This window comes from Oncorhynchus tshawytscha, linkage group LG07 (genome assembly GCF_018296145.1).
Source record: "Oncorhynchus tshawytscha isolate Ot180627B linkage group LG07, Otsh_v2.0, whole genome shotgun sequence".
Taxonomy (NCBI): domain Eukaryota; kingdom Metazoa; phylum Chordata; class Actinopteri; order Salmoniformes; family Salmonidae; genus Oncorhynchus; species Oncorhynchus tshawytscha.
In genome coordinates, this window is record NC_056435.1 from 46,660,084 (window position 1) to 46,686,105 (window position 26,022).

At 40.8% G+C, this 26,022-nt stretch overlaps 1 protein-coding gene across 1 annotated transcript in view; it reads left to right on the forward strand.

Moving 5' to 3' along the window:
- The first annotated feature begins 4,532 nt into the window (after nt 1-4,532).
- The window catches only part of LOC112254651 (potassium voltage-gated channel subfamily B member 1-like), an 87,765-nt gene continuing 66,275 nt past the window's right edge, over nt 4,533-26,022 (forward strand). The window contains exons 1-2 of the mRNA XM_024427380.2: nt 4,533-5,049; nt 6,020-6,687. Of these exons, the coding sequence (XP_024283148.1) occupies nt 6,127-6,687 (561 nt within the window). The 5' untranslated portion in view covers nt 4,533-5,049; nt 6,020-6,126. The remainder of the gene's footprint in view (nt 5,050-6,019; nt 6,688-26,022) is intronic.

The following is a 26,022-nucleotide window of genomic DNA, read 5'->3' on the forward strand; positions in this document are numbered from 1 at the left end:
TCTGTACTATAGGCTATGGATCATTTGATTGAGACCACACTAAATGAAGAGACTTGCTTGGGCCAAGATGAAGAGACTTGCTTGGGCCAAGAAACAAAAGCAATGGACATTAGACCAGTTGAAATCTGTCCTTTGGTCTGATGAGTCCAAATGTGAGATTTTTGGTTCCAACCGCCGTGTCTTTGTGAGACGCAGAGTAGGTGAACGGATGATCTCTGCATGTGTGGTTCCCACCGTGAAGCATGGAGGAAGAGGTGTGATGGTGTCGGCATGCTTTGCTGGTGATTTATTTTGAATTTAAGGCACACTTAACCAGCATGGCTACCACAGCATTCTGCAGCAATACGCCATCCCATCTGATTTGCGCTTAGAGGGACTTTCATTTGTTTTTCAACAGGACAATGACCCAAAACACACCTCAGGCTGTGTAAGGGCTATTTGACCAAGAAGGAGAGTGATGGAATGCTGCATCAGATGACTTGGCCTCCACAATCACTCGACATCAACCCAATCAGTTTGCAAACAATGTAAAAAAAATAATACATTGTTGAGTTAATAAAGCTGCATAGAAACATGGTCTCTTTTTTGCTTTCTTGAGTAAGGAAGCTCCAAAATGCAGGTGTTTGAACCTAGCTCAGTGTTTTCTGTGGTAGTGGGGAAGCAAGCGGAATATATGGAGTGTAGGGGTTGGTAATGTTCTCTAGTTGTGCTGTGATTGGCTCAGTGTTCTGTCACTCTTGGGGACACAACGCCACCGCAAAATCTACAGGGAGAGCTCGGAAATTCAAGCCCCTTGGGTGCTGCCATAGAGCTACATTAGAAGTGCCCATCCCGGCCTCCCGAGTGGCGCATCGGTCTAAGGCACTGCATCACAGTGCTTGAGGCGTCACTACAGACCCAGGTCCCATCCCAAGCTGTGTCACAATTGGCCAGAGGTCCCATAGGTTGGCACATAATTGGCCCAGCATCATCTGGGTTAGGGGAGGGTTTGGTCAGGGGGTCTTTACTTGGCTTATTGCACTCTAGCGACTCCTTGTGGTGGGCCAGGCGCCTGCAGGCTGACCTCGGTCGTCAGTTGAACGGTGTTTCCTCTGATACATTGGTGCAGCTGGCTTCCAGGTTAAGCGGGCGGGTGTTAAGAAGCGCAGTTTGGCGGGTCATGTTTTGGAGGACGCATGACTCGACCTTTGCCTCTCCCGAGCCCGTTGTGGAGTTGCAGCGATGAAACAAGATCGAGATTGGGGAGAAAAATAAAGATGTGCCCATCCAAGAAGGCTCAAGGTCATTGGCCACACATAAAATGATCAAATCACGTTATATCTACCGTAGCTTTGATTGGACTAATCATGTCAACATCATACTTTCAAAATCTTAGCTAGCAAGCCAGCAGTCATCATCATGAATCAAGTCGACAATCTACTGGTAAATCCTTTTCGATCCTTGTCATATGAAGATAAATGATAGATTAAACATATTGGTGATGATTGGCCATTGGACATAAACATTACACAACAAGTCGGAATTTGCAAATTCCAAAATGAGTGGCTTGGAAGGAATCAGTGGCTAACTGCAAGCATTGCAAGGCAATGCAAACCAATGCTATTCAGTGGAGTGGGTGTGTGGTCCAAGTCTGGTTTTAAGGGTCTTTTTTCCAAGCTTAATACCCTCTTGAAGCTAGGGGGCACTATTTTTATTTTTGGAAAAATAACGTTCCCAAAGTAAACGACCTATTTCTCAGGACCAGATGCTAGAACATGCATATAATTGACAGCTTAGGATAGAAAACACTCTAAAGTTTCCAAAACTGTAAAAATATTGTCTGGGAGTATAACAGAACTGATATTGCAGGCGAAAGCCTAGGAAAATTCAATCAGGAATTGACTCATATTTTGAAACCGTTGTGTTCCTATGCATTCCTATTGGCCATTGAAAGGGATATCAACCCTACAGATTGGATTTCAACCCTAAAGATTCCTTTTTCTACATATTTCCTAACGTGTCTACAGCCTTTAGATGTAGTTTCACGCCTTTATGTTGAAGAATGAGTGTAAAGGACCACATTGCGTAAGTGGCCAGCTGAGGGCTCTCAGAGTGATTCTTGCGTAAAAGACAGAGATAGCCATTTTTCCTCTCGGTCCTACTGAAAAGCCAATTGTCCCGGTTGATATATTATCGAATAGATATTTGAAAAACACCTTGAGGATTGATTATAGAAAACGTTTGCCATGTTTCTGTCGATATTATGGATATAATTTGGATTTTTTTTGGCGTTGTCGTGACCGCTATTTCCGGTGGATTTCTCAACATAACGTGACAAACAAACGGAGGTCCAAAAGGAACATTTGCTGTCTAACTGGGAGTCTCGTCAGTGAAAACATCCAAAGATCATCAAAGGTAAACGATTAATTTGATTGCTTTTCTGATTTTCATGACCAAGCTTCCTGCTGCTAGCTGGACATAATGCTATGCTAGACTATTGATAAACTTACACTGTCTGTGATTTACCAAATTGAGTCGGACCGCAGAGTGAAGGTAAAGCAGCCTACAAGTACTCAGAATATGTGGGAACTCCTTCAAGACTGTTGGAAAAGCATTCCTGATGAAGCTGGTTGAGAGATTGCCAAGCAAAGCTGTCATCAAGGCAAAGGGTGGCTATTTGAAAAATCTCACTTTTTTAAAAGGATAAATATTCAACATTGGCCATGCTGTCAATCCAGCATGACTTCTGCCACGTTCAAAACAACTGGAAACTCAGAGCTGGGAAATCTCAGACTGAAGTGAGTTCCAACTGGGAAAATAAGTTTTGAACGGTCATCCAACTCAAAATACCAAGTTGGGAACTCAGGCCGCTTTCTAGAGCTCCGACCTGAAGATTACTGATGTCATGATTCAACCTTGTTTTTTTCCAGAGTTCCCAGTTGTCTTGAAAGCACCATAAATCCAGAGAATGCCAGACTTTGGTGACAAAATGTGCCCACCACATCACATCAAGGTGAGTCCAAAAATGTATTGTATGCTGCTGCATAAATTATGTAATATGCCAGGGAGATATGTGTACTGTAGCTAAGAAAGTAATACTATGTGTATGTTGTGTAGTAAGTTGTTAGTAGCCCATGCGCCTCACCCTCATAATTTAGCCTGCCGTTCTGACTTAGTGGTGCACATGTAGCCTATAGCCCTGTTTTAGAGAAATGTCTTCATCAAATATTGAGCTTTCATCATCTGCTTATATGCCCCCTTTATTTATCATATGGTTCTGTTTTGGTGTACAGGGAGAATACTGTAAGAAGTGCCCATGTTCTGAATTCTATCCTGTACATTTCAAAAGTGCTAAACAAAATAGTTATATTGACTAGTCTCTCCTAGCTCGCTCATTAATTTCTTAATCAAAATTAAGGATTGCCTCTTATTCACTTGTCTTCCCCTTATGCCATAGTTTGTACATCTCAATTGTCAGTTGAAACCACATTTGTTTAAGCAAGTCAGCCATATCAGCTGTTTTTTTAAAGGCAGTAAATGAGGCTGAACTAACTGTTTCACTGCCAGACAAAGCTCTGCTGATAGCTAGGTCTAGCAGTGGTAAGGTGTTGCGACAGCTTTATGTAAGCTCTAACAGTTTGTGTGCCACCTTAATAGTGAAATTAATGTTGTGTTGTGTAGTGTCTTTGCTGGCATGCAACTAAAACAAATGTTTTATGTTTGCCCCACCAATATTCACATGCTAAAATCGCCACTGATATAGCCTAATTAAACAACTAATTCTAAAACATTAAGAAATATTGAAATTTCACCAATTACAAATTATATGACCCTCCCCTGGACTATATTTTAAAAATACTAAACCCTCCCCTTGACTGAAATTGAAAAAGCATGACCCTCCCCCATTTTCTTCCATGTGACCGTTCTGTAAATTTCGATCCGTCTCGAATAATCTCATCATGTAGGTTATATCCGCAATGTATCTGCAAGCTGTGGGCTAGAGCACACTTGCCAATACCAGAGTGGGCACATAAATGCAACCTTTTTTTGTGGCAAAACCATCTGTAGAGTTGAAAATACGATCGAAACCGATTTAACTTGTATTTTTTATTCGGTACATGGGAATGTAACCACAAAAAAAGCCTTTTATCCGGAACAAGTCAATTTGAAGGAAACACACCTATGGTGAAAAAATGCGTATATTGTTTTTATGCGCATTTTAGAATATTAGCATGAAAATCGTTTGCCAATTGGATGGAAACTTACAAACACCTGTCCTCTATTGCGCACAATAGTGCTGAACCCAATGATTGCTGCTTGATTTGTAGTTTTTATGGTTTTGTGTCATTGTGTATATGTTGGCCATTGATCATGCCCACTGCAGGGGAGACCAAAACAACTGTGCCCTGCCAAGACTGTAAATATCGTTTAAAAAAAATATATACTCCAATGCACACTGTTGTTCCATGTCGCAAAGAGTGGGGCACAAAGAGAGAGCAACTGCGTAATTTCTCATCACCCTATAGCCCTAGCTGCGCTTTACAATAAATCATTGCAGCTGAAGCCTGAAGGTTACCTATTTATGTAGTAAATCTATTACCTCATGATTGTTTTGTGTTTACTGGCTTTTGGAAGACTCTGGGTTGTAGAGGATGTGCAAGCGCAGCCCCTTTGATACCGAATGGGTTTAAGCAGCATCCCCCCGGCAGTGCAGCTTCTGGTTGGAGGAGCGCAGCCTCGGCAAAATCAGCCCCTGCAGAACCCCGCTGGAGCGTAGCCCGTCGCGCACGGTACAGGCACACAACTCAGCAACCAGGTAGAGAGGAATCGGTGCATTCACATCGTCACATCGTACTTGTTGATCCGTTCCGTAAGGGGATGGCAGGACACTGGTTCGACCTGAGATTTTACAGCACGTGTAACCCCATTTTAACCATGTCTGTTGCGGAGGTGATGTCTCTAAAAACAGCCTCCAATAGGCAGGCGGTGAGCGGAGCAACAATTCAGCACAATGTTTTTTTAAGATGTTGAAATGTTTCTTCTTACACTCTCAGGCTAAAAGTAACATATGTAAGTATCATGACTATTTTCGTCTTAATCTGTTGCACTTTGACTACCATAATGTTGTAGCTATCCATCTATTATCGATTGGAGGAATTCAAAATGTGATTGGAAATTGTGAAATTTCTTTCGCTTTTGTGAAACATTTTACTTTTTAGAATTACATGCACTTTTAGGAACACTATTTGACTGATCCAAATGTTTTAGCCAAAGCCTAACGAGCAATGCTTAGAATTATCTTCATTAAAACTCACAAACCACTGGTTAATTATCACACTAATGTCGAGTTTTCCCTAAATTATTGTAGGTTAAGTAAGCCACATGGAAGTTGCTTGTTGCGCTAAATACATTTCAAAACTTTGGTGTGATTTAAATGGTGTGAAATTTACAAAATATACATCATGTCAAATTTGTTTATGATAACCTTCGTTATTTGCTCAAAGTAAATAGAAAACTTGGTCAAGATAATAATTTGTATTGTTTGCAGAGTAGGCCTAATTTAGTTTTCGCTGAGTCTGAACTCCCCTGCTTATCTGTGTTAGTAGGGCTAATACTGTATCTCTTTAGTGAGATGAGTTCAAGAACACCTTCAAATGTAAGGTCGCAGCTTCCTCGCTCTCGTGAAACCCCGCTCTTTTAAGTGGTGCTGAAGTTAAATGATTTCAGCGCCGAAGTTTGTGGACAGCGCACAGCGGGGAAATTTGATGGTTTTCTGTATTAACAGTTTTAGGTGTTTTCAGCACTAGACAGCGCTCGCGAGTGGAGCAGATTTAACCATTGGCTTCCCTCACTCTGCTCACTCATCAGCGAGGAAAGCGGCTGTGCATCTTAAAGCTGATTAAATAGTCTGTTTGGTTCTCTAATGAATGGATAAACCACCTGACATTGTGTGAGAAACGTTCTCTATCAGGTCTGTAGGTTATCATATTCGATGGTCATTTGATATAGCACTGATGTTCCTATTTTCCTCTTTTCGCAGCCACAGTAATGGGGGAGAACATACCCTAATGTAGGATCGTGTCTTCTGGACCTGTCTGACCCTATAGTTTTGGACATTATTAAATTTCAAGTGGCCGAACGTCTTGAATGAGAATGAATAAAGGGGGCCCTCGGTCGACCACATCGCTTCCACCGGAGCCGGTGGAAATCATCCGTAGCAAGTCGCACTCCCGTCGGGTGACACTCAATGTTGGTGGTCTTCTCCACGAAGTTCTGTGGAGAACGCTGGACAGGTTGCCCCGAACAAGGCTGGGCAAGCTACGAGACTGTAACACCCACGAGTCTCTCATGGAGATATGCGATGACTACAGTTTGGATGATAATGAGTATTTTTTCGACAGACACCCTGGGGCTTTCACGTCCATTCTGAATTTCTCCCGCACGGGAAAGTTGCACATGATGGAGGAGATGTGTGCTCTGTCGTTCAGTCAGGAGCTGGACTACTGGGGTATAGATGAGATCTACCTGGAGTCCTGCTGTCAGGCCAGGTACCACCAGAAGAAGGAACAGATGAACGAGGAGCTCAAACGAGAGGCTGAGTCGATGAAGACCAGGGAAGGCGAGGATTTTGATACTACATGTTGTTTTGAGAAACAAAATAAACTTTGGGATCTCCTGGAGAAGCCTAGTTCATCGTTAGCTGCTAAGGTAAGCACTAAGACAGGTAGGCTATCGCTTCAAGTTTATCTGAACGTTTTCCTGCATGGGCTTATAGCCCTGCCATGCATTGCGTGTCATCTCACTTTAAGTGGATCAGCAATGAATAAGCAAATGTAACCTAGGTCCTCCTAGGTAACATTATTGGTGGCGTACTGCCAGTCTACACAATTCAATTTAGTCATTTGTATTACATTCAACAAATAATAAAAAGGTGCCACATTTTGTTGACAAATTATTTACTTATTACATTGTTAATGTTTCAACAATGACACGGCCTGTCCTTGAGGGTGAGAGTTGTTCTGAAGAGGAAAGTCATAACTAACAAATATTGACTTTTATTTATTTATTTATTTAATCAACATAAGCCTTCAAGCAATACGAACAGTGTTGCATTGAATACTTTAAGTTTCTAGACTTGTAAGTGCTACAGTAGGACTCATACTATGAGTGTGTTTGTGAGGTAGCAGGTCATTGCAGGTTGACTTCATGAGGTTGACATAAAGCCTTTTGTGGCCTCTGATGCATGGGTGGCTCCCATCACCTCGGAGCCACCTCTCAATACCAATTGAACAGAGCATTAGGTCCATCATGACAGACTGATCTGATGTTATGCATATAGCTGATGTTGCCCTCATATTTAAAACTTAGAATACTGATTTTTGTCTGGAGACAAGTGGGCAGTAGCCAACTGGGAAGTGGGAAGCACAGGTACAAGGAACAATTGGTGATTAGTGTGTGATTGAATGCATTTAGTTCTAATGATCTTTTCTAATGATCTGAAACTCTTGTCAGTTTCAGACTCCAATGGTCTCTTTGATTTCAAACCCAGTGTGATTCTTATAAAGGTCTCTTGAACTGAAGAGGCAAGCTGTTTCAGAATGTTAGTTCATATTTTTATTGGCAAATTGAAAGAGGAAGGAGAGAGAAATATTTCTTACTAGAGATATGCATCTCAGGGGACAGGAAAAAAATCGATGCATGATTCAAAACCAATACATAAATGTAACTCTTCAACTGATTATCGTCAGTTTAATCGAGTATACAAACTTATTCTTGTTTTTGGATGTCATAATGAATGTAATGTATGTAGTTGGGAAATTATTCCTGGTGAAATGATCCATAATGACATTTATCGGCTCATAGCTCATGCTGCAGCCGTAAAGCAAAGCAACACATTCACTGGGCTGGACCAATGGACAGAGTCGTGTTATGATAACTACTGTTTTATTATATCAATATTCAGTTTACATTAATAATAATAATACAATAACATGTTCTGAACACAACAACTGTAAATAGATTGAGTAATAATTTGGAAAGTGGGAATCAATATTGTACAGGTATCATTATATAGCTGGCGTGGCAAATGTGAGTGTTGCTTTGTTTTTCTATACCTTTTTCCACTTACTTGTAACCAATGCAGCATTAACTTTTTATGAAGACGTTGTAGAGTTTATGGATCATTCCCTTCCTGAGTTGTACTGGCAATGAACTTCACCTGCTCTGCCTACTGTGTATTAGATGTTATTTTAGTTTCTGAGAAGACCCTCCCAAGGGACTTATACACACATACAATGGGGCTGAAAAAAGAAGCTAAGGGCCATGTCCTCTGTCAGGTATTTGCCCAACCTGGTCTCATAGACTAGACATAACATGGTAAATGTACATCTGGAAAGTAGGGTGGTTGGTGGGGTTGATGGGTAAGCGTATAACGCAAATGTCCAGCAACCCAAAGGTTGTGTGTTTGAATCTCATCACAGACAACTTCAGCATTTTAGCTTCTCAGCAACTTTGTAACTACTTACTACTGTTTATCTACTTTGCAACTACTTAGCATGTTTCCCTAACCTCAACACTTTAATCTTACTCTTAACCCTAACCTTAACTAACACCTAGCCTAGCTAATGTTAGCCACCTAGCTAACATTAGCCACAGCAAATTGGAATTCGTAACGTATCAGTCGTTTTGCATATTGTACCAATTGCAATTTGTAACATACACTACATGACAGACCATTATTACTCCACCACCAAACTTTACAGTTGGCACTATGCATTGGGGCAGGTAGCATTCTCCTGGCATCCGCCAAATCCAGATTTGTCTGTCGGACTGCCAGATGGTGAAGCGTGATTCATCACTCCAGAGTCCAATGGTGGCGAGCTTTACACCACTCCAGTCGATGCTTGGCATTGCGCATGGTGATCTTAGGCTTGTGTGCGACTGCTCGGCCATGGAAACCCATTTCATGAAGCTCCCGATGAACAGTTCTTGTGCTGACGTTACTTCCAGAGCCAGTTTGGACCCCTGCCCTAGCAGATCTATTCAACTTGTCTTTACCGACTTGTGAAATACTTTTTGTTTGTAAATGTGCCTGAGTGAACCCTCTTCATAAAACTGAAAACTCCTTAGACTCAAATAACTATAGTCCTATATCAGTAATATGTTGAATTGCAATAATCTTTGAGAAATTCATTAATTCCCAAATGTGTCAGCACCTAGATAGATTTAATTTAATTTCACCCTTTCAATCTGGATTTAGACCCAAACATTATACCACTACAGCATTAGTGAAACTTACTAATGATATACATTCTTCATCTGACCAAGGCAAACTAACTGGTACCATCTTTATTGATTTATCAAAAGGATCATTCTATCTTACTAGCAAAACTTCAAAACATTGGTTTCACTAACATATCACTAAACTGGTTCCATGCATATCTTAGCAATAGAAAACAATGTTTCCATAGAAGGACACAAATCACATCTTCTTGGACTCAGTAAAGAAGTACCTCAAGGTTCAGTATTGGCCCCCCTTCTTTTCTCTATAATCAGAAATCAATTGCCTCTAATTTGTCAGAATACACCTAATGCCTTATATGCTGATGATAGTGCTCTATATATCAAGTTCAAATATTTGTAGATACAAGCAACTCTCCATGGTGATTGTAACACTTTGCAAAAATGGTTTCTAGCAAATCATTTTGTTTTAAAATCAAACAAAGTCCTATATCATGCAGTAGCGATGCATGGGTAAAATCACTGGGGAAGCCAAGCCAGCGGGAAAAAAGCCATATGACAACTAATGTGTTGTGATAATTGTGTTGTTTGCTCTATAACCTCTTAGTTCACATGCCTTAACACAGTGATACATAGGCCTAAGGCCGAGACAATAAGAAGACACAGTGGCAGAATACCACACCTTTGTTTCATCACAAAACCGTAGAGCAACATATGTCTGGTGTCAGAGTCCACAAAGCATATTGCATGTAAAAAACATTTACCTTACTTACACCAGGGTCAATCAAATTAATATTACCGACATTTTCGGACTACTAAGCAACTATTGATTTAGAACACCGGAGAGTTATCGCAAGTCACAAAGAAAACAGGAGCTGTCTCCACTATTCCAGCACCATTTCAACATCAACATTTCAACATCATCTAATCACCTATGCAACGTCTAATACAGTAACAACTAAAAGATACCAAAAGCAATTTAGTCCAATCAAAGTAAGCTAAATATAAATTTGAATCAAATTTGATTTGTCACGTGCCGAATACAACCGTGAAATGCTTACTTATGAGCCCTTAACCAACAATGCAGAGCTTTAAAAAAGTAAGTTTTAAAAAAGTACTAAATAAACTAAAGGAAAAATAGCAACACAATAACATAACAGTAACAAGGATATATACAAGGGGTACTGGTACTGAGTCAATGTGCAGGGGTAGGGGTTAGTAGTCAGAGTGTAATTTTGTCTTTAAAATTTAACCCCTTTATTATGGCAAGCCTAAATACATTCAGGAGCAAAAATGTGCTTAACAAGTCACATAACAAGTTGCATGGACTCAGTCTGTGTGCAGTACTAGTGTTTAACCATTTTTGAATGATTTCTGAATGACTACCTCATCTCTGTACCCCACAAATACAATTATATGTAAAGTGCCACAATTGAGCAGTGAATTTCAAACACAGATTCAACCACAAAGACCAGGGAGGTTTTCCAATAACTCACAAAGAATGTCACCTATTGGTAGTTTTTGCCCAGCCAGTACTGACTCTGTAGGACTAATTACATAACAGCCTCCTCTCCCTTCAGTTGCAGACAGCCTGCCTCACGTCACATTCATTTAGCAGATGCTCATATCCAGAGTGTCTAGGGTTAAGGGCCTTGCTCAAGGGCACAACAACACGTTTTTCACCTGGTCGGTTCATGGATTTGAACCAGCAACATTTTGGTTACTGGCCCAAAGCTCTTAACCACTAGGTTGCCTGCTGCCCACAGGAAGACCTTGCTGGTGCTGCACTAAAGCATGTCTCAGCATGTTTCTGCCTTATAGACCGCAGTTCACGCTCTAGTGCATAAGAACCGTGGCTATGCAATAAGACAGGCTTACGGTGTATCAGATGGTTGTAGCCTGTACATCTTACCTTACATTAGAACCCCTGACCTGCTCACATCTGATCATAAACCTCACTTTGAGACAATATTGCTTCATGGTGAGCAGCCAACTAGTGAGTGAGGAGTTAACTGAGCATCCGTCTGGGCTGAGGTTGACAGCTCTATGTGCCCTGTCAGGGTGAAGCCATCAACAGTGTTCTACAGCTCCCGCCAGGTCCCATATATTTTCATCCAGTATGGGCTGACAAACTAATTGTTTTAAGCCGAAGAAGGAAATCAATGACAATTGCATTAAGATAAAAGGTAAGTCGGGTTGGGTGAGGACAGTACACACCCTGGACAGACAGGGAGGGGAGAGAGAGGCTGAGAGGCAGAGTAGCGTGTGTGGACCACTGGACCGCTGGCCGAGGAGATTTCTTTCTCCGCAGGAGGGAGTGTGGCTTCACATGCTAACTTCCAGGCCAACCTGTCTCTCTCTCACACTGAGCCCAGCATGACTTGAGGATGGATGGTCACACTAGAAGAGCAGTACAGTAGCATGGTGGGGTTTATGTTATTTAAGTGATTGTCGCAGTAGCTTTATGACTACTAGGACCTAAGTTTAGACTAGGGATGGATGGTTTTGAATGTGTGTGTGTGTTTGCTGTGTGCTGAGAGGATGTGTGAGAGACTGTCCTATGAAGTGTGTTGAAGGGGATGTTTTTGAGAGGTCGATGGTGTCTGGTAATCTTGCTGTGCTTTCTGAATGCCTATAAATCCATGGCACACAACCTTTCTGTTGCCTGGCTGATTCAATCACCATATATCTCTTACCAGCCTGACGCAGGGGGGCGCTTGGCACACTGACAGACAGACAGAGATCACTGAGGGCCATGCTATATTCCCCAAGCTCTCTCTATCTCACCTCGTCTCTCCATCTCACCCCTTTCTCCTCTTCACTCTCCATCACTCGTTTCTTTCTTCTCTCTTAAACGCTTACTATTGTCTCTCTTGCCGTCCCTGTTTCTCATTCTCTCTTCATTGCTCTGGTTATTCAGATCAGAATAAGTTCATCAACATTTCAGCATTCTTTAGCAGAGATAACGATATAACATATCAACTATCAACTAACAGAGATGAAAGGATACAATAAATATAATACAGTAATTAATACAAACCCTTACACAGATATGAGGTAAACATACAAACATGCCTAATCATGTAAAATCACCATAACACTGGATCTATTAAGAGAGTCTTCTTCATCAGTCGGTTTGTTTCGCTCCGATGTCGATGTCTTGTTTAATTATTCATGTAATTTCTTATGTCATGTCTCAGACCTCATCTATGAAGCATACCCAGGTGCAGGAGGCTTGGCTTTAAGTGTGGGGAATGGTGCTGCATCAGAAGGTGAATTATAAATATGTACCCCCATTCTGTTCAGGGAGAGCACTGAAAGTGAGACCCACCATAGCATTTGAGCTTTATTTGTGATGGTTGCCCCTGAGATCATTCCCTTGCAATGTACATGTAAGAACAAGTGTGCATTGATTATTGATGCAGCCTAACCTCGCAAATGTTTTCTCCAGGTAGCAAAGATGGTGTTGGAAGAATTTGAATGAATCTCTTTTCTGACGGCTGAAAGCCAAAGCAAATCAATTTACATATTTTGTCTGCTATTAGAACTGTCCCATATTCCTAGAGGAATGTGCAGCCTTGGTGGAAATGCTTTTTGGTTCTCGTAGGTTACTCACATTGTGTCAATTAACCCCTGTGCCCCTAAAGCATAGCTTAATCTTTGAGATTCTTAACCTTTCGATTCTGCCTGTTACTGACATATCTTTAACCTGTGTCTTTTTATTGTTTACATTTTAAATCCATGACCACAAGGGCACAGCCTTCAGAGATGCTCCTCTTCACCACGACTTGTATACAAACTAACATTACATTCTAGATTTTTGACATGTCTTTGATAGCATTTGATCAATGCATAGCAGCACATGGATGGAGGAGATAGGCCCAAGAAACTAAAAAGCCCTAGCAAAGGAGCCTCTACTTGATGGGGAAAATCTCTCCCATCAGTAAGCTGCTGAGAAGGGGATTAAATTGTTTGTGTTGTTGCCAATGTCTGTTCCGTACACCATTTTCAAATCAATTCAAATGTTATTGGTCACACACACATATTTAGCAGATGTTATTGTGGGTGTAGCGGAATGCTTGTGTCCCTAGCTCCAACAGTGCAGTAATATCTTACAATTCACAACAATACACACAAATCTAAAAGTAAAATAATGAGATTTATAAATATTAACATTTAACAAGACACACCTGTTAATTTAAATGCTTTCCAGGACTACCTCATGAAGCTGGTTGAGAGAATGCCAAGAGTGTGCAAAGCTGTCATCAAGGCAAAGGGTGGCTACTTAAAAATATTTGTTGGTCTGCACTTGATGAATTTATGAAATTGCTTCTTCCAATTATTGATAAACAAGCACCTGTTAAAAACTTCTTATGGCTGCAATCCCGCGATATGACAACAGCCAGTCAAAGTGTAGGGCGCCAATTTCAAAACATAAAAAATCTCACAATTAAAATTCCTCAAACATACATGTATCTCATACGATTTTAAAGCTATTCTCGTTGTTAATCCCACCACAGTGTCCGATTTCAAATAAGATTTACGGGAAAGCACCACAAACGATTATGTTAGGTCACCAACAACTCACAGAAATACACAGCCAATTTTTCCAGCCAAAGACAATTTTTCCAGCAAAAAGCACAAATAGAGATAAAATTAATCACTAACCGTTGATAATATTCATCAGATGACACTCATAGGACTTCATGTTACACAATACATGTATGTTTTGTTTGATAAAGTTCCTATTTATATCAAAAAATCTGAGTTTACCTTGGCGTGTTACATTCACTAGTTCCAAAAACATCCAGTGATTTTGCATAGCCACATCGATTCAACAGATTTACTCATCATAAATGTAGATGATAATACAAGTTATACACATGCAATTATAGATATACCTCTCCTTAATGCAACCGCTGTGTCAGATTTCAAAAAAACTTTATGGAAAAAGAAAACCATGCAATAATCTGAGACGGCGCTCAGAAAATAGTTGCATAGCCGCCATGTTGGAGTCAGCTATAGCCATAAATTACATGCTAAATATTCCCTTACCTTTGATGATCTTCATCAGAAAGTCTGACAGGAATCCCAGGTCCTCAATAAATGCTTGATTTGTTCGATAATGTCCATTATTTATGTCCAATTAGCTACTTTTGTTAGCGCGTTTGGTACACATATCCAAACGCTGGAGCTGGATGACAGTTTCTTCGGACAAAAAATTCAAAAAGTTATATGACAGGTCGAAGAAACATTTCAAACTAACTACAGAATCAATCATTAGGATGTTTTTAACATATAGCTTCAATAAAGTTCCAACCGGAGAATTCCTTTGTGTCTAGAGGAGGAACAGAACGCAGGAAGATATCATGTGCTTTGCGCATGACCTGGAACTGGCTCTCTGCCAGTAGTCTGATGCATTCTGTTCTTATTCAGCCCCACATCACAGCAGAAGCCTCATTCAAATTTCTATAGACGGTTGACATCTAGTGGAAGCCCTAGGAAGTGAATCTTCATTCATATCTAACAGGGATTTCAAAAGGGAATGGTTTGAAAATATACCAGCCTCAGATTTCTCACTTCCTGTTTGGATTCCTTCTCAGGTTTTTGCCTGCCATATGAGTTCTGTTATACTTACAGACATCATTCAAACAGTTTCAGAAACTTCGGAGTGTTTTCTATCCAATACTAATAATACGATGCATATATTAGCAAATGAGACTGAGGAGCAGGCCGTTTACTCTGGGCACCTTTCATCCAAGATACTCAATAGTGCCCCTGCAGCCATAAGAAGTTAAGAAACTGACTGTTAGAACTGTTAAGGCTCCATGGATTGATGAGGAATTGAAAAACTGTATGGTTGAAAGAGATGGGGCAAAGGGAGTGGCTAATAAGTATGGCTGCACATATGACTGTCTTACTTACTGCAAGTTGAGAAATTTCAACAAAAAGAATAATAAACTTTATTATGAAGCAAAGATCAATGATATAAAGAATGATGGAAAAAAATATTAAAATATGAATATTAAATTATGGGCAGAAAGACAAATTCAACTCCATCATCGAATCAGATGGCTTATTCATCACAAAACCATTTGATGTTGCCAAATATTTTAAGGATTATTTCATTGGCAAAGTGGACAGATTTAGGCAGGAAATGCCAACAACGAACAGTGAGCAGTTGTATTCATGCATTAAAAAAAACAAAGAATGAAAGAAAAGCATTGCAAGTTTGAATTTTGTAGTTAGTGTGGGAGAGGTGTAAAAAATTATTGGTATCGATCAATAATGACAAACCTCCTGGCATTGACAACTTAGATGGAAAGCTACTGAGGATGGTAGCTGACTCTATAGCCACTCCTATCTGTCATATCTTTAATCTGAGTCTAGAGGAAAGTCTTTGTCCTCAGGCCTGGAGGGAAGCCAAAGTAATTCCGCTACACAAGAGTGGTAAAGCGGCCTTTACTGGTTCTAACAGCATACCTATAAGCTTTCTGCCAGCTCTTAGCAAACTGTTGGAAAAAATGATGTTTGACCAAATACAATGCTATTTCCCTGTAAACAAATTAACAACAGACTTTCAGCATGCTTATAGAGAAGGGCACTCAACATGTACTGCACTGACACAAATGACAGATGATTGGTTGAAATAAATCGATAACAAGAAGATTTTGGGAGGTGTACTGTTAGATTTCAGTTGAACCTTTGATATTATTAACCATAACCTGTTGTTGAAAAAACGTATGTGCCATGGCTTTTCAACCACTGCCATAATGTGGATTCAGAGCCATCTATCTAATAAAACTCAAAGGGTTTTCTTTAATGGAATCTTCTCTAATGTCAAACATGTAAAGTGTGGTGTACCTCAGGGCAGCTCTCTAGTCCCTCTAGTCTTTTCTATTTTTACCAATGACCTGCCACTGGTATTAAACAAAGCATGTGTGTCTATGTATGCTGATGATTCAACCATATACACATCAGCAACCAGAGCTAATGAAGTAACTGAAACCCTTAACCTTTCTGGCGCAGGCGTTCCGCTAGCGACCCACCTCCACAACATCTGGTGTAATTGCAGAGCGTGAAATTCAAATGACAGAAATAGAAATATTTAACATTCATGAAAATACAAGTGTCATACATCAACATAAAGCTTAACCTCTCTAGGGTATGTGGGACACTATAGCGTCCCACCTGGCGAACATCCAGTGAGATTGCAGCGTGCCAAATTCAAATACAGAAATACTCATTATAAACATTCAGAAAACAAAACGTATTTTACATAGGTTTAAAGATTAACTTCTTGTGAATACAACCACGGTGTCAGATTTTTAAAATGCTTTACGGCGAAAGCATACCTTACGATTATTTGAGAACATAGCCCAACAGACAAATCGTTACAAACAGTAACCAGCCAAGTAGTCAGAAATAGAGATAAAAATAATCCCTTACCGTTGATGATCTTCATATGGTTGCACTCAGAAGACATTCATTTACTCAATAAATGTTCCTTTTGTTCGAAGTCTCTTTATATCCAAAAACCTCTTTTGTTCACACGTTTTCTTCAGTAATCCACAGGCTCAAACGCAGTCAAAACAGGCAGGGAAAAAAATCTCAATTGTATCCGTAAAGTTCATAGAAACATGTCAAACGATAATATTTCAACCGGACAATAACGTTGTCAATATCAAAGATAAACAAGAAAGGCACTCTCTCGGTCACGTGCATGAAAAATCTCTGTGACATCGCAGGGTCCACTCATTCAGACTGCTCTTACTCCCTCATTTTTCAGAATACAAGCCTGAAACAATTTCTAAAGACTGTTGACATCTAGTGGAAGGCATAGGAACTGCAATTTGAGTCCTAAGTCAATGGATACTGTAATGGCATTGAATAGAAAACTACAAAACCACAAAAAACGACTTCCTGAATGGATTTTTCTCAGGTTTTCACCTGCCAAATCAGTTCTGTTATTCTCATAGACACTATTTTAACAGGTTTGGAAACTTTAGAGTGTTTTCTATCCAAATCTACCAGTTATATGCATATCATATATTCTGAGCCAAAGAAGCAGGCAGTTTAATTTGGGCATGCTTTTCATCCAAAATTCCGAATGCTGCCCACTACCCCAGAGAAGTTAACTTTTTGTTAATCCAGCCGATGTGTCAGATTTCAAAAAGGCTTTACAGCAAAAGCACACCATGCGATTATTTGAGGACAGCGCCCCGCATACAAAAGCATGAAAAACATTTTTCAAGCAGGCAGGTGTGCCACAGAAGTCAGAAATAGTGATATAATAAAAGCCTTACCTTAGAGGATCTTCTGTTGGCACTCCAAAATGTCCCAGCTACATCACAAATGGTCCTTTTGTTTGATAAAGTCCTTCTTTATAACCCCAAAAACTCAGTTTAGCTGGTGCGCTTCATTCAATAATCCCCCGGCTTCCCTCCTTCAAAATGCATACAAAATTAATCCCAAACGTTACCAATAAACTTCTCCAAACAAGTCAAACAACATTTATAATCAAACCTCAGCTACCCTAATACGTAAATAAACTATAAAACTTAAGACGGAGAATCGTTATTGTCTTTACCGGAGATAAGCAACAAAGGTCATGCTCTCATCCACGCACAGTAAAACACTACAGCCAAAATGGGAGCCACTTAGAAAAACTACAAATTCTAGCTCATTTTTCCAAAAACAATCCTGAAACTCTTTCTAAAGATGGATGACATCTAGTGGAAGCCCTAGGAACTGCAATCTGGGAGGATTTTGCCTCATAATAAACATGACAGCCATTGGAAACAGTGGTAGGCTGAACATTTTCTTTTTTTGGATGGTTTGTCCTCTGGGTTTCGCCTGCCATATCAGTTATGTTATACTCACAGACATAATTTTAACAGTTTTAGAAACTTTAGAGTGTTTTCTATCCAAATCTTCCGGGCCTGAGTAACAGGCAGTTTACATTGGGCACGCTTTTCATCCGGACGTCAAAATACTGCCCCCTAGCCCAAAGAGGTTATTCACAAAGAGTTGCAGTCAGTTTTGGAATGGGTGGCCAGTAATAAACTGGTCCTGAACATCTCTAAAACTAAGAGCATTGTATTTGGTACAAATCATACCTTAAGTGCTAGACCTCAGCTGAATCTGGTAATGAATGGTGTGGCTGTTGAACAAGTTGAGGAGACTAAATTACTTGGCGTTACCTTAGATTGTAAACTGTCATTGGCTGCTGCTTTTGCAACAGCTAATGGGGATCCTAATAAAATACCAATACCCAATACCAAACTTTGGAGAATCTCAAATATAAAATATATTTTGATTTGTTTAAAACCTTTTTGGTTACTCCATGATTTCATATGTGTTATTTCATAATTTTGATGTCTTCACTATTATTCTACAATGTAGAAAATAGTAAAAATAAAGAAAAACCCTTGAATGAGTATGTGTGTCCAAGCTTTTGACTAATACTGTAGCTGGTAAATTCGCTTTGTCTATCTACTCCGATTTCAGACCACTCTCGTCTGAATTTGCCTGAGTACAGAATAACTGCCAAAACGCTCAACACCCGTTGAATATGGCCGGTGTTGGTAAATGGATTTGCAGAGAAGAATGGCAGAAACTACAGGTGTGCCAAGCTTGTTAGACTCGAGGCTATAATCGCTGCCAAAGGCGCTTCAACAGAGTACATAGTAAAGGGTCTGAATACTTATGTAAATGTTATATTTCAGTTTTGTATTTTTTATAAATTAGCAAACATTTCTAAAAACCTGTTTTCTTTGTCATTATGGGGTAGTGTGTGTAGATTGAGACATTTAAAAAAATATTTAATACATTTTAGAATAAGGCTACAACAATTTTGGGGGGGAAAACTCAAGGGGTCTGAATACTTTCCAAATGCACTGTATATTGTTTTGCAAAACATCTCAAATCTATTAATAAAAAATCTGAGAACAGTAATAGTTTTACACACATGAAGGTAACCACAGAAATCATTTCTGATTAAAAAATACAAAATGTGAAAAAATTGTGGATGTAGCATTTTGGAAAAAAATGTCATATTCTGCTGTACATATGTCAAGCAGACATTCAGATGCATACAATATGAGATATTCCCTTATTTTAAAAAAACGTGTGTGGCTATTTGGCAGAGTGGGGTCCTGGAGAAATGTGTTGTTAATGTATTGAAATTGAGGTCATACCTTTGAGCTACGGTTTCCTCTCCATGGAGATTATGAGTGGTGAAGAAAGCAGTTCCCTGGGACACGACTCATTGTCTGTAATCTATTAATTACTTCCTCTATTGATGGAGGTGCTCTATTACCAGAATGGACAGCAGCTACTGCATGGCTCACTGTGATCCTTAGGGCAGGCTTTGTGTTTAGATGAGCGTATGACTAACCACACAAAGATGTTTTATCTGTTTGTCCACCCTTTTGTGATGTATTGATTGGCTGTTGATTGATGTTATTTGAGATGGGGGGGTTTTATCTCACAGACACTGTTGCCTGAGGACAATGTGGTTCTTGGTGGAAACAGACAAACATTTATATAGAGAACCATACAAACAACACACAGAGGAAAGAGATAACATGTATCTTATCACTATGGAAATGGGAACATAACTGCTCACTAGTATAGTTTATTATTATTTAATTAGGTATAGTTTATTTCTGTCCTAAATGCACTTTCTGATAATGACCCAAAAGTTTTTCCTGATGTGGACTGAGATCAGAAGAGGAAAGGACTAATTGACAGTTAGGCTAGAATGTACCTTGTATCTGCAGGATATAGGATAGACACAGGCTGATGTTCTGATGGTAATACCTTTTGAATGGGAAGGCTTTCCTTACAAATGGGGAGGTCCAACTTCTAATTAGGACATCAGGATTGGCCTTCAACAGCTGACTGACTGTAGATACCTGCCATCACAGCTGGATTTAGTAGGATAATCTTTGAGTTTAAACTGGGTTACTGTACTGTATGATATGGAATTGCACACATCGTACAAACCATGATAAAGCAGAAGAGAAGGTGTGATTCTGGTGCAGCACATGCGGCCTACAAAATTACAAGTTATAGGCTAGCGAATTTGATTTTAATTTTGAAATATAATATAGCCTATTTATATAATTAGTAGGCTGACGCATATATACCTTTCATAATATTTCCCCTAATGTAATAATGGCCGACTTCCTATTTCTCTCTATTGTTGCTTCATTCCTTCCTCGCTTTCAACAGTTAAGGACAATGAAACGTATTTAATTTATCTTCCTCATTCTGATGACATCCTTGAATAATATGCTCTCTCCTTCACTGCAGCCGAGGTGAGTAAGACATTTAAACGTGTTAACCCTCGCAAGGCTGCAGGCCCAGACGGCATCCCCAGCCGCGCCCTCAGAGCATGCGCAGACCAGCTGGCCGGTGTGTTTACGGACATATTCAATCAATCCCTATACCAGTCTGCTGTTCCCACATGCTTCAAGAGGGCCACCATTGTTCCTGTTCCCAAGAAAGCTAAGGTAACTGAGCTAAACGACTACCGCCCCGTAGCACTCACATCCGTCATCATGAAGTGCTTTGAGAGACTAGTCAAGGACCATATCACCTCCACCCTACCTGACACCCTAGACCCACTCCAATTTGCTTACCGCCCAAATAGGTCCACAGACGATGCAATCTCAACCACACTGCACACTGCCCAAACCCATCTGGACAAGAGGAATACCTATGTGAGAATGCTGTTCATCGACTACAGCTCGGCATTCAACACCATAGTACCCTCCAAGCTCGTCATCAAGCTCGAGACCCTGGGTCTCGACCCCGCCCTGTGCAACTGGGTACTGGACTTCCTGACGGGCCGCCCCCAGGTGGTGAGGGTAGGCAACAACATCTCCTCCCTGCTGATCCTCAACAATGGGGCCCCACAAGGGTGCGTTCTGAGCCCTCTCCTGTACTCCCTGTTCACCCACGACTGCGTGGCCACGCACGCCTTCAACTCAATCATCAAGTTTGCGGACGACACAACAGTGGTAGGCTTGATTACCAACAACGACGAGACGGCCTACAGGGAGGAGGTGAGGGCCCTCGGAGTGTGGTGTCAGGAAAATAACCTCACACTCAACGTCAACAAAACTAAGGAGATGATTGTGGACTTCAGGAAACAGCAGAGGGAACACCCCCCTATCCACATCGATGGAACAGTAGTGGAGAGGGTAGCAAGTTTTAAGTTCCTCGGCATACACATCACAGACAAACTGAATTGGTCCACTCACACAGACAGCATCATGAAGAAGGCGCAGCAGCGCCTCTTCAACCTCAGGAGGCTGAAGAAATTCGGCTTGTCACCAAAAGCACTCACAAACTTCTACAGATGCACAATCGAGAGCATCCTGGCGGGCTGTATCACCGCCTGGTACGGCAACTGCTCCGCCCTCAACCGTAAGGCTCTCCAGAGGGTAGTGAGGTCTGCACAACGCATCACCGGGGGCAAACTACCTGCCCTCCAGGACACCTACACCACCCGATGTTACAGGAAGGCCATAAAGATCATCAAGGACATCAACCACCCGAGCCACTGCCTGTTCACCCCGCTATCATCCAGAAGGCGAGGTCAGTACAGGTGCATCAAAGCTGGGACCGAGAGACTGAAAAACAGCTTCTATCTCAAGGCCATCAGACTGTTAAACAGCCACCACTAACATTGAGTGGCTGCTGCCAACACACTGACACTGACACTGACTCAACTCCAGCCACTTTAATAATGGGAATTGATGGGAAATTATGTAAATATATCACTAGCCACTTTAAACAATGCTACCTTATATAATGTTTACATACCCTACATTATTCATCTCATATGCATACGTATATACTGTACTCTATATCATCGACTGCATCCTTATGTAATACATGTATCACTAGCCACTTTAACTATGCCACTTTGTTTACATACTCATCTCATATGTATATACTGTACTCGATATCAGCTACTGTATCTTGCCTATGCTGCTCTGTACCATCACGCATTCATATATCCTTACGTACATATTCTTTATCCCCTTACACTGTGTATAAGACAGTAGTTTTGGAATTGTTAGTTAGATTACTTGTTGGTTATTACTGCATTGTCGGAACTAGAAGCACAAGCATTTCGCTACACTCGCATTAACATCTGCTAACCATGTGTATGTGACAAATAAAATTTGATTTGATTTGATTTAGGACTAGAATTAGATGCAGAAGGCCATCACTTCTCTTCATGAAGATTGAAGGGTTATGGGGCTGAGTTTATAACTGCTATACCCTACCACCATCACGCATTTGCTCTTCTTTCAAACTACCCATTCCATTGATTGTTGTATTTAACATTCAGCAAAAAAGAGCTTGCGTCCCTCTTCGAATAGTCTATTGATATAAAGAAATATGTCCAGCAAGCTATTCTAGTCTAGTTTTTCCTGCATGGGACTCCAAAAGCTAAGGAGGGTTTTCTAAGGAAAGGCCAGCGGTGCACAGGTGCATGCGTTTTGCGCAAAAGACAGAGGCTATAAGTTAGAAGCTTATTAGGCATAACCCATCATTAATTAGCTTAATATATAAGGCTAATACTGTAATTATTTGATTACCTGTCGCTACTGGGTAATATACCTGGCCTTGTCCTGGGTCTGGCTGAAATGATCCTTCTGCTGGGGTGTAGTTGGAAAATGAGCTGCCAGGCTGAAATGACCCTTCTGCTGGGGTGTTTTAAAATGAACAAGTCTTTCAAATCAAAGTTGATTTGTCACACACACAACAGGTGTATACCTTACAGTGAAATGCTTACTGACAGGACCTAACCAACAGTGCAATTTAAGTTAAAAAATAGGTATTAGGTGAACAATAGATAAGTAAAGAAATGAAAAACAATTGTAAAAAGGCAGTGAAAAATAACAGTAGGGAGGTTATATACAGTAAGTCGGGCTAATTGCGGTAGTATGTACATGTAGGTATGGTTAAAGTGACTACACATATATGATAAACTGAGTAGCAGTAGAGTAAAAGAGGGGTTGGCGGGTGGTGGGTGGTGGGACACAATGCAGATAGTCCGGGTAGCCAATGTGCGGGGGCACCGGTTAGTCGGGCTAATTGATAGTATGGTAGTATGTAATTGGTAGTATATACATGAATGTACATGAATGTATAGTTAAAGTGACTACGCATATATGATAAACAGAGAGTAGCTTTGGTGTGGTAGCAAATCAAATCAAATCAAATGTATTTATATAGCCCTGCTTACATGAGCTGATATCTCAAAGTGCTGAACAGAAACCCAGCCTAAAACCCCAAACAGCAAGCAATGCAGGTGTAGAAGCACGGTGGCTAGGAAAAACTCCCTAGAGAGGCCAAAACCTAGGAAGAAATCTAGAAAGGAACCAGGCTCTGAGGGATGGCCAGTCCTCTTCTGGCTGTGCCGGGTGGAGATTATAACAGAACATGGCCAAGATGTTCAAATGTTCATAAATGACCAGCTTGGTCAAATAATAATCATCACAGTAGTTGTCGAGGGTGCAGCAAGTCAGCATCTCAGGAGTAAATGTCAGTTGGCTTTTCATAGCCGATCATCATCATTAACAGCAGGTCTGGGACAGGTAGCACGTCCGGTGAACAGGTCAGGGTTCCATAGCCGCAGGCAGAACAGTTGAAACTGGAGCAGCAGCACGGTCAGGTGGACTGGGGACAGCAAGGAGTCATCATGCCAGGTAGTCCTGAGGCATGGTCCTAGGGCTCAGGTCCTCCGAGAGAAAGAAAGAAAGAAAGAAAGAAAGAAAGAAAGAAAGAAAGAAAGAAAGAAAAAGAAAGAAAGAAAGAAAGAAAGAAAGAATTAGAGAGAGCATACTTCAATTCACACAGGACACCGGATAAGACAGGAGAAGTACTCCAGATATAACAAACTGGTGGATAGAGAGCTGTTTATTATGTTCAACATAGGAGGGCCAAGCACAGGAAACAGCTCTTTCAGTAGTTTAGTTGGAATAGGGTCCAGTATGCAGCTTGAAGGTTTAGAGGCTATGATTATTTTCATCATTGTGTCAAGAGATATAGTACTAAAACACTTGAGTGTCTCTCTTGATCCTAGGTCCTGGCAGTTGTGCAGACTCAGGATAACTGAGCTTTGAAGGAATACGCAGATTTAAAGAGGAGTCCGTAATTTGCTTTATAATAATCAAGTACTTTTCCTCAAAGAAGTTCATGAATTTATTACTGCTGAAGTGAAAGCCATCCTCACTTGGGGAATGCTGCTTTTAGGTTAGCTTTGCGACAGTATCAAAAATACCTTTTGGATTGTTCTTATTTTCCTCAATTAAGTTGAAAAAGTAGGATGATCGAACAGCAGTAAGGGCTCTTTGATACTGCACAGTACTGTCTTTCCAAGCTAGTCGGAAGACTTCCAGTTTGGTGTGGCGCCATGTCCGTTCCAATTTTCTGGAAGCTTGCTTCAGAGCTCGGGTATTTTCTGTATACCAGGGAGCTAGTTTCTTATGAGAAATGTTTTTAGTTTTTAGAGGTGAAACTGCATCTAGGGTATTGCGCAAGGTTACATTGAGTTCCTCAGTTAGGTGGTTAACTTATTTTTGTCCTTTGACGTCCTTGGGTAGGAAGAGGGAGTCTGGAAGGGCATCAAGGAATCTTTGTGTTGTCTGTGAATTTATAGCACGACGTTTGATGCTCCTTGGTTAGGGTCTGAGCAGATTATTTGTTTCAATTGCAAACGTAATAAAATGGTGGTCCGATAGTCCAGGATTATGAGGAAAAACATTAAGATCCACAACATTTATTCCATGGGACAAAACTAGGTCCAGAGTATGACTGTGACAGTGAGTAGGTTCAGAGACATGTTGGACAAAACCCAGTCGATGATGGCTCCGAAAGCCTTATGGAGTGGGTCTGTGGATTTTTCCATGTGAATATTAAAGTCACCAAAAATGAGAATATTATCTGCTATGACTACAAGTTCGGATAGGAATTCAGGGAACTCAATGAGGAACGCTGTATATGGCCCAGGATGCCTGTAAACAGAAGCTATAAAAAGTGATTGAGTAGGCTGCATAGATTTCATGACTAGAAGCTCAAAAGACGAAAACATCATTCTTTTTTCTGTACATTTAAATTTGCTATCGTAAATGTTAGCAACACCTCCGCCTTTGCGGGATGCACGGGGGATATGGTCACTAGTGTAGCCAGGAGGCCTCATTTAACACAGTAAATTCATCAGGCTTAAGCCATGTTTCAGTCAGGCCAATCACATCAAGATTATGATCAGTGATTAGTTCATTGATTGTAATTGCCTTTGAAGTGAGGGATCTAACATTAAGTAGCCCTATTTTGAGATGTGAGGTATCACAATCTCTTTCAATAATGACAGGAATGGAGGAGGTCTTTATCCTAGTGAGATTGCTAAGGCGAACACCGCCATGTTTAGTTTTGCCCAGGTCGAGGCACAGACACGGTCTGAATGGGGATAGCTGAGCTGACTACACTTACTGTGCTAGTGGCAGACTCCACTAAGCTGGCAGGCTGGCTAACAGACTGCTGCCTGGCCTGCACCCTATTTCATTGTGGAGCTAGAGGAGTTAGAGCCCTGTCTATGTTGGTAGATAAGATGAGAGCACCCCTCCAGCTAGGATGGAGTCCGTCACTCCTCAGCAGGCCAGGCTTGGTCCTGTTTGTGGGTGTCCCAGAAAGAGGGCCAATTATCTACAATTCTATCTTTTGGGAGGGGCAGAAAACAGTTTTCAACCAGCGATTGAGTTGTGAGACTCTGCTGTA